The 20,522-nt window shown below is 35.0% G+C and overlaps 1 protein-coding gene across 1 annotated transcript in view; it reads left to right on the top strand.

Moving 5' to 3' along the window:
• The window catches only part of LOC144449025 (ATPase MORC2A-like), a 42,417-nt gene extending 29,255 nt beyond the window's left edge, over nucleotides 1-13,162 (top strand). Inside the window, exons 13-28 of the mRNA XM_078139427.1 lie at nucleotides 2-156; nucleotides 542-670; nucleotides 1,166-1,271; nucleotides 1,942-2,035; nucleotides 2,281-2,319; nucleotides 2,681-2,845; nucleotides 3,782-3,934; nucleotides 4,521-4,619; nucleotides 5,221-5,310; nucleotides 5,840-5,930; nucleotides 6,726-6,864; nucleotides 7,231-7,267; nucleotides 7,849-8,036; nucleotides 8,306-8,438; nucleotides 9,038-9,154; nucleotides 9,878-13,162. Of these exons, the coding sequence (XP_077995553.1) occupies nucleotides 2-156; nucleotides 542-670; nucleotides 1,166-1,271; nucleotides 1,942-2,035; nucleotides 2,281-2,319; nucleotides 2,681-2,845; nucleotides 3,782-3,934; nucleotides 4,521-4,619; nucleotides 5,221-5,310; nucleotides 5,840-5,930; nucleotides 6,726-6,864; nucleotides 7,231-7,267; nucleotides 7,849-8,036; nucleotides 8,306-8,438; nucleotides 9,038-9,154; nucleotides 9,878-9,964 (1,822 nt within the window). The 3' untranslated portion in view covers nucleotides 9,965-13,162. The remainder of the gene's footprint in view (nucleotide 1; nucleotides 157-541; nucleotides 671-1,165; nucleotides 1,272-1,941; nucleotides 2,036-2,280; nucleotides 2,320-2,680; nucleotides 2,846-3,781; nucleotides 3,935-4,520; nucleotides 4,620-5,220; nucleotides 5,311-5,839; nucleotides 5,931-6,725; nucleotides 6,865-7,230; nucleotides 7,268-7,848; nucleotides 8,037-8,305; nucleotides 8,439-9,037; nucleotides 9,155-9,877) is intronic.
• The last annotated feature ends 7,360 nt before the right edge of the window (nucleotides 13,163-20,522 follow it).

Genomic DNA, 20,522 nt, shown 5'->3' with positions numbered 1-20,522 from the left:
GTAATTGCAGTGGTGTTTTAGGCATTGTGGATGTACCATATCTTGTACTTGAACCTACACATAACAAGCAAGACTTTGCTGATGCTAAGGAATACCGACATTTATTAAAAGCTATGGGGGAACATTTGATACAGTATTGGAAAGATATAGGTATAGGTGAGTACTAAATGATCAATCTCCACTGTGTTTCCTTAGATTTTCATGTATTCCTACCCTTTATGATATTTTTTTATGCGTTGCCCAGATTATTTTTGGTGCTGACATCATTCTAATGTCATTCACTTTTTCCATTCATGAACAGAAATGTCATTAATGATAATTATTACTTTGTAGCCGAGTTGTACTAACGCCATCTGTGCCACTATGAGACAGCTAAAGAAACACTGGCCCCAGTATAGTTGGACTACCTGTAACCTGTTCTTGAACTCCAGCATACACATTATTTGTATATGAAATTTTACATGATATGTGTTTACAATATGCCTTATTCAAAACTGATGTCCTCTACTGGAAACCAATGTTATACATTTATATCTAACAGCTACACAAGGAGTAACAAAATTTTGGGAAAACTTTGGTTATGTCAGTCCGTCATGGAAAGATCCACCTTCCACTGATGCCAAATATCTCAGGAAACGAGCCATGCAAATACCTATCACAATACAGTGCGGTTAGTACATACAGTATTTGACTTTTATAAATCAGTCATATTAAATAAACACATGTAGATTTAATTGATTTGAAAGAGTATCATAAAAGTTATTGATTTTCAAATAAAATAAGATTATTCCAAATTCAAATGACAATTTTACAAGAAAATCATTGATTGTCCTACTCTAGCCTCAGAATTCTGAATTATCTTAGAAATATTGTACACACTTCAGGAGATAAAATCACAAAAGAAAGTTTTGAAGATCCCACTGTACCCCATTTTGAAATGCATGTTATCAGAACAAAGTGTATTATATGTAGGGCCAAGGCTAAGCAGTCTTGCCACAATATTATAGTGCCTATTAGTGGTGCAATACACCCTTTATTTTGTTTGATACACAGGTGTTACAATTCAGGTATACTCAGTAATTTTATACAAGTACACTCACTTCTGTCACTGCTACAGCTGTTTGGTATTACTGAGTTTCAAGTTTAAACATTTTCTCTTCTGCAGATAACTGTCTGAAGTGGAGAGTTCTTCCATTTTCTGCAAGTAATTTAAATAAAGAAATGCCAGAATATTGGGTATGCAGTATGAATCCTGATCATAGTCACAACAGGTATGGAAAGAAGTTTCTAAACAGAGTATGTTTAAACAATTTTTAGTTGGTAAAACATTGTATAGTGAGTAATTGTAAGTTCTTGTACCACGACTAAGGGTTTTTATTGACTTACGAGTAAAGTTTTGCCTGGTCAGATCGACAGACTTTGTCAATGTGTCCATTTGCTGGCTTTGTTAGAACAGGTGAAACGTTACTCGCAAGTCAATAAGAACCCTTGGTCGTGGTACAAGAAGTATGCCACCTGGTGGTAAAACCAGCTAACAGACAGTTTGACAAAGCCTGTTTTACCGACCTGATGAACGTATTTAAGGATATTGTATAGTAAGTACTTTGATATCCAAAGCTAATACTTGTACTACCTGCAAATTATGGTCACATGCTTGAGTTGTGCATAGACCCTCCAGTTGTGTCAAAGATCCTTCTGCAAGCTTTCACCATAGATGAAAATATATCTTGTGATTCTGTCCGTAGAATTGTTTAGTTTGACTTCTACCAATAGCAAATGATGGTTAAGGAGAATTCAGTAATCCAAATACTTCATGTTTAATGTATGCAGCAAAAGTTACTCCAATAGATGTAAAACAAAAACAAAATCAAAATACTTGCGCTCCTTCAAAAACTATTGTGCTGATGTATGACATTTCCAAATTACTATACTCTTTGAAAGGTGTACAATAGCAGAACAGAAATGTAACATACCAGTAGGAACACTAAAGAAGGAAAGCAAAACAGCAGAAGATAAAAAGAAGGACCTCATGGAGGTATGTTAATTACTGTAATCCTAGATATTTTCACCTCTAGAAAATTTTGACTTTGTGCAGTCTTCAGCAAGTTCTCAAAGACTAATACTCACTAATTACACGATTGGTACATTACAAGAAGACATTTTAGTCACTACTTATTTTTTGTGTTTTTGTTGTCAAGGGAAAATAATGGCATAATCCCATGTAAAGACAAATATACTGTCAGGTTTGGAAGGGTATTTAAATTTTTGTTCTTTTAATAGGGTATAAGGAAGAATCAAGAAAAATTGCAGAAACTTGAGGTGAGTTGAAAAATGACTTGAATATAATGACAGTGACTACACTAATGATATATTGAAATAATTAATTTACTCCTACGAATAAAATCTCAAAGTATTCTACAGGATATGATTCTCATTGTGAATACTGCTGTATAATACCATCCTTATACAAAATATCTGAGAAAGGGACATGAAATTTTGTTTTGCCATAGTAAAGAAGTTCACTGGTAAAGCAGATAAAGAATCTCAAAATTCGTTTCTCGAGTCATTCCAAATAATGTCATTTCTCACATCAACTGTCACATCGAGAAACTATTTTCCAGTTAAAAAACTCGTAAAATGTTTGAAGAATTTCAAAATTATCCATGATTTCTCAATCCAGAAAACAACAACTGTCACATCTAGAAACCATCTTCCAGTTAGAGAACCCAGTCCTGAAATTGAACGACCACCGCCTAGGAGGTCTAACGAAGTGAGGCCTGTTGGGAAAGCAGCTCCAGTGGTGACAAGGACGGAACGCTCATCTGTGTCTTCATCACGGGAGAAGGTTAGGATTAATCTACAAGTTACTCATTGGGATTGATGAAAAATGTGTTCACTTTTAGATACAAACACAGAAATTTAATGTGTATTTCGACAGAAAACATGCAATAAAGAAGTGATAGGGGAACAGAGAGTCATCTACATTCTTTGCTCATTTCTAGTATTTGTACCTTTAAAGAAGTTGAATATTACTGAATTTTGACAAGAAAATATAGATTTTAAATTAACACTAAGATGTTACCCACCAATATTTGTGTTTGTGCAGTGGCTTAAGTGGCCTTGTCACTTTAAGTCAAAATCAAGAAGTGACAAAACCCGACATGAAGGAAAATTTTGAGGAATAATAGTTATAAGTTTATTTAAGGGAAAAAATAGGGAAATACTGGCATTTTTGAATATTTTGAGTCATATTTCTGAATCTATGATGTAGACATGTCATGTAGTCCAGGGTAGAAATCCCATATTTTGTTTTGAATATATACAAATAATGTTATAAACATTGTATAATGTGTTCATTTTCAGGTAATTTCAAGCCCTGTTGGCAAGGCATCTCCTGTAGTTCTACATTATATTGTATAATGTGTTCATTTTCAGGTAATGTCAAGCCCTTTTGGCAAGGCATCTCCTGTAGTGTTAAACATTATGTAATGTTTTCATTTTCAGGTAATTTCAAGCCCTTTTGGCAAGGCATCTCCTGTAGTGTTAAACATTATGTAATGTTTTCATATTCAGGTAATTTCAAGCCGTGTTGGCAAGGCATCTCCTGTAGTTGTAAACATTGTATAATGTGTTTATTTTCAGGTAATTTCAAGGCCTGTTGGCAAGGCATCTCCTGTAGTTTTAAACATTGTATAATGTGTTCATTTTCAGGTAATTTCAAGCTGTGTTGGCAAGGCAATAACCTGTAGTGTTAAACATTATGTAATGTTTTCATTTTCAGGTAATTTCAAGGCCTGTTGGCAAGGCATCTCCTGTAGTTAATAGTAGTAGAAGTAGAAGCTACTCAACAACTCCAACACATACTGCCACTTCCAATCAAAGTAACAGAAGAACTGCACCACCTGTCAAGAAACCTGACACTCCTTCCTCCAAGGTAAGTCAATTCATACAAACTGGCAGTGACATTTTGTATTCACATCTGAATGCTCAAACAACATGATTTCAATATTTCCTCTTATTACTTTGTTTTGTTTTCTTTGTAAAATGAGTGAAGGAATTGTTCTTCCTTTCCATTGTAATATTATTTACAAAAATATTGAAGATTAAATGTAAAAATTTTGGTAAAATTGTGATCACATTTTTGTTGGTAATGATGTGCTTGCAACCTTTAAAGAGTTGCTTTGAAATTATGACTGTTAATCTCACTACAAAACATAATGAAATTGAGCGTGCGTCATTAGTATTAGAAATTCCATCTTCAGTCAGTTTGTATTGCATGCATGTCACTTTCTGTCTCCTGTTGAATCAAAACAGAAGAAAGTAAAGGATAGTAACTTTGAAATGGAACATGGGAAATGAACGCTACTTTTTGATTTGTCTACTGTTGACCTCAATCAATCACATATCTCCTAAAATAACCAACCACACAGATTTTCACCGCATGTATTGTGGTCATAGAATACAGTTACAACTGTGAGTAAATTTCAAATTAAGCTGCCATTTTATTCGCTGTAATGCAGGTGAAACATTCTCAGGTAACAGAGGCAAGTAAAAAGGCACCTACACAGAAGAGGAAAAGTAGTCCACCCTCAGAAAGTATGGTACCATCAGACAGTGAAGTAAGTGATTATTTTGTAAGGAGATACTCAAGTCTGGTTGACAGTAAAATCACAATCATAAATGTATGTACACATGTTGAGGTATGATTAGTTTGATAAATGTATGTACACATGTTTAAGTATGTTTAGTTTGGTAAATGTATGTACACATGTTTAGGTATGTTTGGTAAATGTATGTACACATATTGAGGTATGTCTAGTTTGATAAACATATGTAAACGTATGTTTAGTTTGATAAATATATGTACATATGTTGAGGTATATTTAGTTTGATAAATGTATGTACACTTTATTGAGTTATGTCTAATTTGATAAATTTATTGAGAGTATGTGTAATTTGATATAAAATGAATGTAAACGCTTATTGAGATGTATAGCACATTTGTTCAGGTATGACCAAGGCAGGTAGGATAGGTACAGTGTCTTACTGCTATACAAATTTAAGACTTGGTACCAGATTTTGTTGTTGTGAATTGGTAGGTCTTAAAATTCGTTTTGAAGACATTATCTGTAGGTTTTTAAAATCATGGTCTTGTAAGCCTAAACAACATGCCGGTGTGTTATCCCTTGTAACATTCTTTTTGTGTATCATTATTTGCAGTCTGATGATATTCCAACCAAGAAAAAGAAGAATGAAGTGGAAAAATTAGATGTTGAAAAAAGTAAAACCAAGACAAAGAAAGTGAAAGAAGTGAGTCCATAGTTTATATGTATGTATGTATGTATGTATGTATGTATGTATGTATGTATGTGCTTGTATATATGTATGTATGTATGTATGTATGTATGTGTGTGTGTGTGTGTGTTTGTTTGTTTGTTTGTTTGTTTGTTTGTTGTGTGTGTGTGTGTGTGTGTGTGTGTGTGTGTGTGTGTGTGTGTGTGTGTGTGTGTGTGTGTGTGTGTGTGTGTGTGTGTGTAAGCATGATGCATGTATGTAAACAACAAAGTCAAAGTACCACAGGCTGATATCCTTGGTATTTGATGGGAAGTTACTTTTTGTGTATCTATAGATGTGTTTGTATGTATGTAAACAACAAAAGTCAAAATCCAGTGGACTGATTGCCTTAAGCTTTGGTGTACTGGACATGTTACATTTAATGTCTCCTGGTGAATTTGCTTTCATAAATCCATGCAGTAATAACAGAGGATAACCATTGTTTGCTAGTATAGGACTTGTTTATTTGATGTTAATATTAGTTGATGTAATATTTTGACAATAGAATACATCAGCAGAAGACACCAGTGCAGATGAACCCATGGGAACAGAAACAGATGCCAGTTGTAATAGTGATGCTGATGAAAATAACGAAGGTAAATAACAGAGTGATCAATGTAGGCACCAAAAAATAAAAATCATATGTCACTGATAACAGTAAAAGATGCCTTGTTAGGTATGTAGATGTACTCCAAGGGAGAGGGCAACAAAATGTAAGATTGGCTTCCAAAGAGTTTGACTTTATGAGTGGAAATTTTCACTTGTGTAAATATATATGAACGTAGAGTTCATAAATATTTATTCTCACAAGTAGGCAGTGGTGATTGTGATTGTGGATCAGGGCTAGGGCAGCATCTTCTAAATCAATTACTATATTATGTAATATTTCTGAGTTAGACGAGCCAACAAATGGATACTCAGCCGCTGTCATCATTTTGAAAAGCAACATACAAAAGTGATGTTGAAATCACATCATTTCTTCCAAGTTTTGCCAATATTTTTATCACTATGTTTTACTTCATGATGGTTGTGTGTACATGAGATATAACTTTTAATATTTGTACAAACCCATAACACTAAAGTAAAGTGCTTTCTGTATGTACCTCTATCGTTTATAACATCCATATCAAGTGTAAAAGTATACAGTATCATTTGCTAATATGACCGCGTTAGAAAGGCCACGTGCTAGGCTTGTAAGTAAACCAATTGAAACAGTATACTTTCACACTTGATATGAATGCTATAAACAAGTGTAGCACATAGACAAAGTGCTTTACTTCAGTGTTACCTATGGTAATGTGATGTGGCACAGATGGGGGGAGGGGGAGGGGTATAGGAACAAAATTCTTTTCTTGGTTTGTGTATTACATGACATTGACTGATATTTACAGATTGTGGAACTAAAGTAGAAGGTTTTGTAAATGGTACTTGGTATACTGGAGAAGTTGTTAAGGTATCTGTCAGGCAAGGTTTGCCAAACAAATGGAAAGTTAAGTTTGATAGAAACCCGAAAGATAAATATGACAAATGGTAAGTAAAGAAAACACAGCTGTTTACATGTTTTAAGAAATGGTACTTTCCACTAGGGCTTGATATTTTTGAAGGGGGATGCAACTCAATAAAAATTGGACTATTATTGTGTGGAGCTTAGCTTGTTCCAACCCCTTACTTTCAAAAAATGCATGAGAGCTGAAAGAATCTATGATGGAAGTCTTGTGTCTTTTGACAAATAGTGTTCAGCCAAGCTACATTTAGTGTTTTGTAATATTACTGGTTTAGAAATTTGTCATACATGTATATCATAGTGGAATTATTTTTTTTAAATATATAAGATATATATATATATATATATATATATATGGTAAAGCATTTTAAGAATGTTTCTTCTATTCACAGGTATGAGCAAGACAGCAAACATCTAAGGATAGTTCAGGTAATTCTATATTTTATGATTTATGGTCATTTTATAAAAATATAATTTTTGATAATTCTGATGAAAAACAGAGAAGACCAAATACCAGCATTCAGGTTCAACATATCTAAATTTCCTTTTCACAGACTATTGTATTAATGCATAGATCTCACAATTTATGAGCTGTCCCTTTAGTTTATGCAAATGAGTTGATTAGTATGTGGAATCAGTTTATAATATCTTCATGTAGGAATCATAGCAGGAACTCTTTATGCAGATTAGCTGATTAGTATGCGAAATGTATGTATTGATATATTCATACAGGAATTCAAGAAAGCAATGGTTATTGCAGAAATGCCTCAGTAGTGTATGTGGAGTTTATATGCTGTTTCTTTAGTTTGTGCAAATAGCCTTATTAGTATGTGTATGTGGAATCCATTTATGAATAATAATATATTCATGCAGGAATCCAAGAAAGCAATGGTTGATGCACAAGAAGTGACTATAGAGAGTAGTGTATGTGGAGTTTATGTGCTATCCCATTAGTTTATGCAAATGATCTTATTAGCATGTGGAATCCATTTATTAATATATTCCTGCAGGAATCGAAGAAAGCAATGGTTGTTGCACAAGAAGTGACTGTTGAGAGTGAAACTAAGGAAGAGAAGGAACCAAAAAAGGAGATTGATGTCGAAGAGAAAGTGGAACCTGTCATAGAAACTCAAGAAGTACAACCCCAAAGTAGCAAGGCAGACCCAGCAGAAGTGAATAAATTAGCACAAGGTTATAGGTCAGTCAGGCTCACACATCTTATTATCACGTGCATGCGTGCGTGTGTGTGTGTGCGTGCGTGTGTGTGTGTAACTGTTGGCTTTTGCCAAAGTAATTTTAGTCATGAACGCAGAGCAAGTGTGATTTGACATGTGGCTATGTCAGCTTGAAGGATAAATGGCCAAGTGTAATGTCTCTTATCAGACAAGCCTATGTGTACACAGAAACCAAGTGTTTATCATGTCATGGTAACTGTTCACACAAGTTATGACTGTTTCTCAATCCTAGGTCATGTTTGAGGTATTTCCTTCCACCATCATGGACAATGAACCAGGATGAAGTCAATAACTTAACTGTTGGCGATCTGTGCAATTTTCCACTGGATGATTTCTTAGATCATTATGAAAAAGGTCTTCGAAAGGTATGTAAGTCTGTCTGTCTGTCTGTCAGTGTGCTATCAAAGTTGTGTGTATAAAACTCCCTGACACTTTGCTTATGACTTAATATGTGCATTCAGTGTGTGGCTCAACAATGTTCTGGAAAGTGACACTTTCCTGCTTAACATGTATAATAAGGTTATTACTGAAACTAAATGATAAGAAACTGTACATATGACATTACGTGAACTGTTAATTAAGACTGAATTATGTATACACATGTTATATTGCTGTATATTATATATAAATATGTATGTATGTATGTATGTATGTATGTATATCAGTCGGCGAGTCCACTGGCCCACGCATACATCTGATGATCCATTTGTTGAAATGGACCGTGGAAATCCATAATGTAATAACATACTCGTCTTCTTTCATTTGTGTGTGTGTGTGTGTGTGTGTAGAGAGAGAGAGATATTTCAGTGTGTCCAGCACATCTTTTTCAAGCTGTTGATGTATATATATAGTTACATACTTCATATAGATATGACTTGCATATCATAAATTACGTATCTTTTCTATAAAATTATGCCAGTTTAAAAGTATAATGTTCACATGTACATGTAATCTTTTGTTGTAGCTGGTTGGCACATATCAAAGCCAAGCAGAAAACAAAGCCAAGGAAGCAGAGGATGCCAAAACCAAATTATCAGGAGTACGGAAGATGATAGTGAAGCTACTCAAATCAATAAATGAGGTGAGAATGAAGCCTTAAACGTGTGAGATGTCTTGAAATGTTCTTGTCAAATCTGACCTGAAAGTTTATTTTAGCACTCTCCTCTCTATGGTATTTGTATACATTTGTGAAAATTCTTCAAAGGTTTAATCACGAATCACATGAAAAAGTTGAACACTAAAAGTGAGGAGCATCACACTTCTTGCCCCTGTGCTGAGGTAAATGTTCCAATAGGCATGAAGCATGTGTCAAGAAGTACAACTACATAAATAAGTGTGATGTGTAATAGAGTAGAAGGTATGGAGAAAGATTTTTTTTTGTTACTCTTAATTAAACTTTTAGCTATATACCCTACATATAACTGTCAATCCAGCTGTGTAATAGGGACCTGGTAGGATAGAGGTTGCCATGTGAATGCTTTCATCCTATGCACTCACGGGCTGCAATAGATTGTATGCGTCCGGGGAGTTGGGTAAGAATAAAGTGCCTTTGTGCAGTTAAACCATCGTGCCAGGAGTAATAATATTACAGCACTTTGAACAGTGTTGGAAATTGCTATATAAAAACTAATATTATTATTATTATTATTATTATTATTCAAATATTAGAGTGGAGTATTTAGCAATATCCGCAACCAAACAACAAATTTAAATCATTAATGTGAATATGTGATAGTGATAGATACTAAACACATACCAAAAACAGGAAGTTATAAAAACATCACCGGTGTTTATCTTTTTGCAGGAGATTGATATAGATCCACAAGCTGACGGGGATGAAGTTGATGAGCTTCTCGCAGCATGTGTTAGTCAAGCAGTACAAGGAGAATAAAGAGGTAAACACCTTTATATGTGAAAATAACCTGATGCTGGAATACACTACAAGATGGTAGCCTCAGAAGGCAAAGAAGATTAACCCAGATAAAATGTGCATGTGGATTGTAATGACAGTAAGGAAAACATTGTCTATCCACCAATTCTATTTGCTTCCCAAAAAATGGCTGGTAGAGAGAAGATTTGACAGACAGTTGCTATGGTAACATGACAAAATTGCTATGGTAATTGACAGAAAATTGCTAGGGTGATTTGACAAAGGTTGCTATGGTAATTGGCAAAGTTGCTATGGTAATGAATATAATATCAGGTTGCCTTTGTAACTTGTATATAAGCAAGTAGGAGAGTTGAAATTCCAAACATTGAATCGTTTCTAGTTTTACCAAATCCTACTTAATGAGACTTTATTATCTTCACTGCTTTCAATATTATGTATTTCTGCAGGCTTTATCTACATGCTGTGTTTGTGTACCCAAATCACCAAATGAAAGTACAGAAATACGACTACACCACTTTGAATAATCAAGATATTTTACTGCAATGGCTTTTGTAATCATCCATAAACTCCTTTCGTTCAGGGTGATATATATTAGTATGCCCCTGATGGTTAACTTGATTGGTCGATATCAATGATTCGATACCCAATTTGTGCCCCATTTTGTAAAGATGATAAGCCTAATTACGCAGTTTTCAGTCTGTGGTCCTCCGAAATTGTGGCCTTTGCTCATCTTTGTTACTGAAGCTGTATCAACATCTTGATGTGGAAGCACCTTCAACAAATTCAAAGGTAATTTGAGTGCTAGAGGCAGCCATGTTGGAAAAACAGTTGATGGGAATAGTATAGAAGGAACTCTATTTGTCAATTTGTTGCTGGGTAATAACGCTTGGGGCGTATATATATACATATAATGTTGGGTTCTTATATAGCGCTTTCCCACACCGTGCTCAAAGCGCTTTACAATTTATTACCCCTGGCTCGAATCAGAACGGCACAACGGCCCTTAGTCTTCCTCAACTCCCCGGGGAGCATACAATCCATTGCAGCCATTTCAGCGCATAGGATTAAAGCCTTCACATTGCAACCTACATCCTACCAGGTCCCCAATTATACAGCTGGGTTGACTGAAGCACAGTCGTGGTTCAAATCTTGCCCAAGGACTTTAGCCACTCAGAAACAAACAGCAGGCAGCTGTTATACAGTCCTGAACGCAAAGAGTTATATGGGTAACTATGAAAGATATTACCGTAAACTTTCCTTAATTATTCAATATGCTACTGTACTGTACAAGAAGTTAACAATGGTAAAAGAATATCCAACAGATCTGTATGGACTCCTAAACTTTTTTTCACATGGAGTCTTTCAATTTGCTTTTCCTTGCCTTTTCAAGTCATCATAATTGACTTTCTTATCTAAAAATTATATGTATTGCTGATTTATTTTTTTTATTAGAATAGAGTAAAATGTTATAAGTATTGTGATAAGTTGTCATTTTGTAAATTGTAGACCCAGAATCCATGGTGCTATTTGTAACTCTTTAAAGGAGCACAGGCTAAGTTTAGACAGTTTTTACTTTGGTTAGTAATACAAAATACTAACTTTACATAAAACCATGGCTAAGCAATCAAGTATAGTGTTTACAACGATTCATGTAGCCTGTGACGTGTCACTTCTTACCAACCATCCAACTCATTCGTTGTTCATGTAATGCAAGGGATTTCTGCAGATTTATTGATACGTACCAACAATTATGTCATCAAATCTTTCATGTATTATATCTAAATACCTCGATTGAGTTATACCAGTATCAAGTAACGAATGAGTGCTTCAGTAAGTAAAATACAATATGTAACACTTCTTGTGCAAGAAAAATTGCGTCCAAAAATTGTCTAAACTCAGCCTGTGCCCCTTTAATGTTTTAGATGACATAGAGAATTTGATTAAATAATTCCTGTAACTTTTTAAACACTAGTAAGTAATTATCACATTGTATGCCATATGACCAGGATCATGTGGTCAGGATGTTATATCACATTAGTTTCAAGTTTGCATTGTAACAAAATATGCAATACCCATTATGTTTATAAATGCGCTCAGAACGTATGATTTTAAGTGCTCACCTCTTGACTTAAAAGATGATTTCAGGGACTCGCCTCACATAATAAAAAAAATGTTTACAGCAATTGGTTGTTGCCAATGAATTTTAAAGAATTAGTATAGTACAAGTATAGCTCATTGTTTTGTACTGATTTTCTTGAAACTGTGCATTAGCATAGTAATTGTGAAAAATATAACATGCAGATTGTTTGCTTACCAAAGATGAAGGTAGAGAAAATCAAGAAGTGGGGTTTATAAGCGTTTTTATTTGAGTGGAAAACTTGCCTAAACCATCAAGTAGCTAATGTTGATATATGCTCTTGATGGCATTTAACATCATTGTTTCCGTTGTTAAAACAGTTGATGGCATAGTGTTATTTTCCCTGACATTTAGCTGTAATTGAATTGACAATGTTTTATACTAGGTTTGGAATTTGCCGATAACAAGTGATATTCAACTATGCTTCAGCAAGTAGAACACTCCAGGTACATTTTAACATCCCGCCAAAATACCTGCAACAGACATATAACCCAGCTTATGCCCCTTCACTAGAGTTAGACAAGAAATTTACTCACAAGCTTCACGTTTCTTGAATAATGCCCCACCTGCCACACTTTCAGTACTTACACATATATATAAAGTATTTTCTGTGAATTAGAAGAACGTAGGTCATTGAATTATATTATGAACTTCCTTTGAAAGTCGACATTTCCAAAACTGTCATCAACACAGCAACTGCCATTTCTTAAAACTTTTAACTTGACTTGTTAAATTTCGACTGTATTAGCAATGACAATTATATTTTTTACTATTTATCTGTATGAAAGCTGTAGTGCAGATGATTTAAAAAAAGAAACATTTGACATCTCAAAACATTGAAATGTTACTTGATACTTGTGATGTGGAAACACATGTATTACTATGGTAGTGATTTTAAAGGCGTTTTGCATTGTGCAGCCAATAAGAACTGTTTTTGAAGACTTATAGGAAGGTTAGTCGTGTTATTTTATGGTAGTTGTATGATGTCCACTTCCTAAATAAATGAAATGTCAGAACCCTTGTTTTGTTAACTTATTTCTTCTGTAAAATGTTGAAGAAGAGTGTGCAAGCCTTTAAGCTCTGTATCATTTTAAAATTACCTTTACATAATTTATGAAGTTGTCAGCAGGAAAGCTCGAAAAATTCAAATGTCAGTAACCACACTTGCTGTGAAGTACTTTACATACTTAATACTTATAAAGTTTCGGAGCGGGAAAGAGGCAAACATGTGAATGTCAGCAACCAAACTTTTTTACCAAGAGTTACACTTGCCACTATTATTTGGCCAATGAAATGAAGACTACCAAACGACAGATAGGTATGAAACTGTCTTCCATATTGCAATATTGTTTGATGACTTTACTTATCCAAGCTTTTAGGTAATGTTTTATGACACTATACTTAATCTTTTCACATTATTACTAAATGTACAACGTGTCACCACTTTGATTAATTCGTATGCAATGTGACACATGCTCTTTGTTTTATTATAAATCATTATAACAGATTTTAACAGGAACCATTTCCCTAACCAATATACTTTCTACCTTCTGACATTCTTTTGCCAAACTTTGCAGACTAACCATTGTTCTTTAGAACTGCAAATGTGCGCCGCTAAGGAGGAAGTGTGCATGCACATATCTTGTATATGTATGATATTTATGTTGAAGGCGTAACAAGCACCGGCGATAGATTTGACCATTAAAATTCTAGAAACCATACTTTAATATCAACAATTCATGTATCTTTACATAATTACGTGATGCCGTTTTCAAATGAAAACACAGAAGTTACATCTACTTTGTTGCGTTTGCATCTACCATTTTATGGAGACTACAAACACGTGCATGACAGCACAACAATTTGGAAACGCTGTCGAAACTGCATCATCGAAAACTAAGTTCGTGGGCGAAAGCGGAGTCTTGTAAATGACCGAAAACGCAACAAATTCAAAAACGTACAAATTCGACGTCTTTAACACAAGTGTATTCTTTTGTGTGAAATAGTGACCTGAGTGAGTCATTCAAGTTGTGAACAGCCTTGTGAGACTACCAAAGCTAGTAACTGGGAATGTTTTAATGGGGACATTTTCCTTTACAAAAGTGTTCAAACTGAATAACAACCCAAAGAACTCCCAAGGGACTGTGCCAGCGTACGTGTTTTCGTGTAAATGGTGAAAAATGATCGTCAGTCGGTTTACTATATCTTTTTAAACACATAAAAATACATTAAAATGAATATGATATTGTTGATTTGTTAACGTTTTATTCGAAAACATCAAAACTAAAACTGAAATCATACAAGCACAAAAATCTCTCTAGGGACTTGTGCAAGTCTAGAGGTTTCCGTGTAAACAGAAAAAAAAAACTATCCATTTTATTGGTCTATGTCCGACTCGGTTTATTATATCGTGTAAACACATAAAAACGAATATGATATTGATTTTTAACGTCTTTAGTCAGCAATATTTGACTGACAGGTATAATATCCATTGATTATACAATGTAATAAAGTTTAATGAAAAGAATAGACTTTTCCGATTTGTTGCGTACTGTACCGGTGAGTGCCCTGCTGAACCTATCATTGAGCCATCGATTGCATGGTTTTAAGTTGAGGTTAAATTCACAAGTTACATTCCCACAGAGCTTTGTCATTCACGATTCACGCATTTAATTTCTAAGCATTCACCATTCACGTTCGAAAATAACGATTATTCACCAATAACGCAATATCAGTAATAATATGTCGTAAAAATCCGTACTAGACAAAGAGTAATTCTTGTTAGTGTAGGAAATAATCAGAAAAAAACTACCTAAGTATTAGTGGTAGAGCCAAGGACCTAGAATATAGAGTTGGAATTTTAATCCTTGTGCTGTATTTATGCATAATATTAAAAAGTGGCATAATTTCCAAAAGCTACTCATTTGGAATGTCCACCAATCATTTTTGATATTAGAATAGCATTATACATCACTGGTGAAAATATCGTTTGGTACCAGTTTTTGGAACCAATCACCCTATCTGGCTCATGGACTATGACGGAAGGGGAGGCTGCCATGGTGGTTGAAGGCAAGATCCTTGAAATCTGAACAGAATGAATGGATACCCTGAAAATCAGTCGAGCTTTTTTATGCTACTTCATGTTATATTCTACCTCGTTATCTTGTACAGCCTTGATCACAATCATTTTGTCAAGTCTAAGATGAAATGACACATTTACAACTGTGGGATGGCACGACATAAGCAGTGGTACAGTATACAGAGACATGAACAGGAGCTTACTCCAGACCAGTGAGAAACTGCGTATTAGGACTACAATACTTGTATGTCATGTTTATAGGAGTGAGTGTTGATGTATGTATGTGGGCGTTATCATTATCAATATATAGGAGTACACAGCTCTTTCTTATCCTGTGTATTTTAGTTTGCTTTCCTATGTGTGCAAGTGTTTCCTTGCTCTTTAACCACATTTCGGTGATCCAACAAAACTTTCTCTGTTCGCATGCTCTAGTAGAGTGTGATGGTGGATTTCTTAACTCTTCTACCCATGTATGCATTGACAGGAAATGTTTGTTTTCAAGTTTGCAATAACTGGTAAGTTGTTATTCCAGCATTTATTGATTGCATATTTACCTCTGTCGGAGTCTGTACTTTTATGAGAACTGTGGGGTTTTCTTTTTACCAGGAAGTTATTTTGGTCATGATCATTGGAAGCAATCTCGAGTGCCAGCCTTCATGATGTCTCCCCAGTGGCACTTATAAAGGTGTTACTAAAAACTAAAGCACCTGTCCTATTATTTAGAGTTTCATTTCTACCTACCGTAACAGCTGTCTCATGTAGTCTTGGTGACATGGTCTTCCTGAAGACAATAACAATGGCATCAAGACCTAGTAGTATCTGACCCCCTGATATAACGACAATCATGCTCCACTATATAACTGTTACAGCGAACACTAGACTCAAGATTCTGTCGTCCTGGTAACTAACTGACCAGTAGACAGTAAGTGCGTGTGTTTCTGATCTCTAAGCCTTCCTGACAAAAAAAAAATCTAGAGAATGCACGAATCGTGTCCCACGACACTACCCTAAAACAGCTGTTAAGTTTATTTCTTAATACTTCACTTGGTGCTACAACAGTCTCATGTAGCCATGCACTATATTGGAGCTGAAATGAGTGTAACGCGTGAGGACATTTCTCAGTGATGTCTGAAGCTCACTTCCCTTTTGAATCGGATCCAACTGCCTGTGAATTATCTATACTGACTTCTTGCATATTTGTACCAAACTGACTTTTTTTAATTGGATGTAAAAAGCGCCATTACCCAATGCTTGCCTTTGGAATATGAACAGTGTAGTTACGACAGAAGACGTGCAGAGGAAATACGTGTACCTTCTTCAAATCAACTGACGCAGAAGCGCATGTAGAACACGAGGTAAGCTGTAGTATAGCTTATTGCCACATATTGGCGAGTCAGTTCATGTCTTAACTTTAAATACACATTTACATACAGATAAATGTCATGGTGTGGTTTCAAAGTTATCTTTTCTATCAACCAATAAGCTGTCCAAGTCCAAGTTTGTCATACTTGTGTTAACAAGTAGATATTCAATGGGTAGCTGCACAGTAATACGTTATTGCAAACGCGCGCGCTCACAAACACACCATCCCCCACCCCACCCAACCCCCACCCATCACACATAGAGGAAGTTGCTCGGCTGAAATCACCGATATATGAGTATGCCCGATAAACGGTACGTATATACATCGTATCCATGAAATGTGTATCAGGTTACATCCTGGGGTTACATATCTGACAGTCTGGACACTGAATAATTAATCACATACATTGCTCTCCGACATCTCTGGTATTATTACAGAAAGCAAATTCCTGCAAAATTCAGACCGGACATCGCGTCCCTTGGAATATAAAGCATATTATTTGAAACCTGCCCCAACCCCACCCCACCCCATCCCCGCGTCCGCCTTTACCAGCTAGAGCCTAGCACAGTCGATGTCAGGAGTGCACGGGCTGAATTTGGTCAATATTGCATTATTTAGCATCCTTACGGTTTGATAACAAAATTAGCATCGTTTAACTTTGGAATCACTTGTCAAGAATAAAAAAATATACATTACATATTTTGATCAGGAGAAAAAGTAGATACGATATTATACTATCATTTTGGTCTAATTTTGAGTTCCACAATTTGATTATTTTTCATTGTTATCAGATAGAAATATTGTCAACTATTCCTTAAAAGTTTGCATAATATTAAAACACCAACATTTCAAACGTTGTCTACCCGGAATGCCCTCTGTCCCAACAATGACTGGTTAAGCGCTAGCTATCAAATCTGTAAACCATGACTATAGTCCGACAGAGATGTTTATATAGTTGGTTGTTTTGTATTGCGTATTGCCTCTAGGAAATCAACCACATATTGAAATCATTTGGAACTAATGCACGCAGATTTATTTTTCATGGCCGTATGTTTGTATTCGTTTAAAAACATCCATCGTGTGGGTAAATTCTGATAACACAACCAATGTATGTATACAAGTAATGCCTTCTGGCCTAGTCTAGTAAAACAATTGTCTTTTTATCAGAATTGATAGACCATATGCTTCAAAGGCGGGAATATAAAGTATGTGTGTCATTTTTTGATGACGTAAATTTTAAGAAGGAAAACACGCATGGTTCGTGCCACATTTATTGCATACCGCCTAGAATGTCTATCATACCAAAGTCACAAACAAGCAATTAGCTCTCTCGAAAAAGTAGGAAGCAAATCTAGTCTTAAAATTGAAAGGTTCCGACGTGACATTAGGTGTAATAAGCTTACGGATAGGAACTAGTAATTGTTTCTGAATAGTTGAGTTGTGGCAGCATAGCTGATGGACCGATCGCCATATGTCCTTGGAATTTTTAGTATAAGCTCTTAATTCGAACGTACGGGTTACTACATTGTTTGAATTCAGCAAGATATTTGAGGGTCAGACCATTTGCTGATTGATAGGCAAAATGTAGGTTTTGCCAACTCGATGATTGGAAGCCAGTGGAGCGGTAATATTTTCTCATTTAATCATAGACTCTCCATTTCGATGTAATGAGGCGAGCGGCAAAGTTCTCTGTTCTTTGTATATTGATGTTGCACGTGACAACTCACGTGACAGGACATTGACATAGTCTAGTTGTATATTACATACAGACATGAAACGTGTCAGGGAAGAGTCAGAATGCTAAATGCATATTGTGTGATTTTTGCAATCCTCAAATCAAACTGACACTAACCTTAATAAATTCATCACTTTAAAAACAATTCTGACGACAACCACTTTAAAAGATTCTTTAATTGCATTTCATTAATCAATTTGAAACATTGCAAATACAAAATATGAGAAAATGGTAACAATTTTTGGAACTTCTTCCTTTGTATATATACGTCTTCGAGTGAGCTTATAAATATAATGTACTTTGTCATAATGCTATGGTGTATTTGAAAACAACTTAAAATTATTTGTGTTATATGAGAAAATGTTCTCATATAACTATAACATTTACATAATCAATGCTTATTTCAGTAAAGGTAGTGTGGTGGTAAACTTGTACTGAGAGATTCATCGCTGTTGGCGCTTCTGTTAACCATCTAACCAGGAGTGATCAATGTTGCACTAGCTGTAACTGGAATGTTTTTTTTTGTTTTTTGTTTTTAAAACTGTGACTTTGTGACTTTATCGTACACCCTGAACAGTATTGAATCACCTGTGGGTAAACGTATTTGTGTGGCTGTACAAACAGTATGGTGAATTATATCCATTCAAGTTGATTTTTGGGTCCGCACCCACAACTCAGTGCCCCCCAATGTATCACGATTTCAACTTATTAGCGTAGTATTACAGATAACACAGATCTCTAATTCACACATATAACGTCGAATTTCAGTGAATATATTGTTGGTTGTCTGAAAATAAAGAGCCATTTACAGCTAGTGTGGGTTTTACAATGTCAAGGGGTGTGGACAACGACGAAATTAATAAGCTTCAAAATGTTTTGCATACTGAGGCATATTATCGGATTTGAATGCAAGGAATCTCAAATAACATCATTCCAAAACAATACTGCTGTAAAGTATCTAGGACCACTATACAGGTAGTCTGGAATTGGCCTTTTGAAGATGTACGTATCTATACCTTTCATTTTTTGTACATTGACTTAACAAACAGGTTTAAGACCCCCATATGAACTGTTGAAAGTCAGGTGGAGGAAAAGAACGGAATTGAGAAACACCAACTGATTATCAAAATGAAACAACAGGCTCAAGTACATGATATTTTGTTTAAAAATGAGAGTTGGAGATGCACAAATGTCAGTATTTCGTATAAAATTGCTACATCAATATACTAATAATACCATAATATAATACATAGTTAAATGAAAATGCTGAATCCGTCAACGTTTCTCTGTTAATTTCAACTAACACATATATCATGTAAACAATTGAGGTATATTACATTTCATAATTGCGTTTGCACAATGATAAAAAAATGATATTAAATTGATTGTAATATATCTGAAGGACGTACATTAAAACTAATGAACGTATCGCACTGTGCCCTTGATTGTAAGACACATCGTGTAGATCAGTCCTGGTCAGACTCCTCTTTACGTGAAAGTGACATCTAAAAGGGTGGAATGATACGTAGTATCTTACAGACTACAGACGAATCATGCTCGTGATAACGGCAAAGTATAGACGTGATCTTCGTTATTTGTGATCGTGCTTTCTTCCATTTTCGGCAATACTGTTGTAAAAGTCGTACAAAGCCATGATGAAGCATTAATCGCAAGAACTGTCTATGGATAAGGAGTAAAGATTCAAAGTTCTTAATATTAACACGGAGTAAGGAGTTCATCATTAATTTAGATACCAACATCTGGTACCAATACATTCACTACATACATTGAGTATCTCTGAATACTTATCTCATGGTGTCATTAATCAAACATAGAGAAATGTCCGACAGTAAAATGTAGCAATGGTTGTAAGATATTTGTTGAGCCAGACGATAAAAATGTAGCAGTGTAGGTAACTGTGTCAGTAAGATTTTTGTCGAACCAGACGGTGTTTTGTTTCTGGTTTCATGATTTTCCTTATATCATTATCAAAATCGTAAATTACTACAATTTACATAATAAGGTTATCATATTAATGCACTTAAAGTTACAAATCCCTTTGATTACTATGGCAGCTAAGTAATTCATGGCAAAATTTGGCACTGGGTTAACGGTCATGAAAAAATACTACTACACACAAATTCAATGTTAATGCAATATTACGTTCACTGACTATACCCATTATAATAGGACAATCTTTATCAACCATCTCTGATTTATTGTATTACAATGTGCTCTATATAG

Source organism: Glandiceps talaboti, chromosome 18 (assembly GCF_964340395.1).
Source record: "Glandiceps talaboti chromosome 18, keGlaTala1.1, whole genome shotgun sequence".
In the NCBI taxonomy this organism is placed as follows: domain Eukaryota; kingdom Metazoa; phylum Hemichordata; class Enteropneusta; family Spengelidae; genus Glandiceps; species Glandiceps talaboti.
Note: the sequence above shows the minus strand (reverse complement) of the source record. Positions and strands in the feature narration are given on the sequence as shown.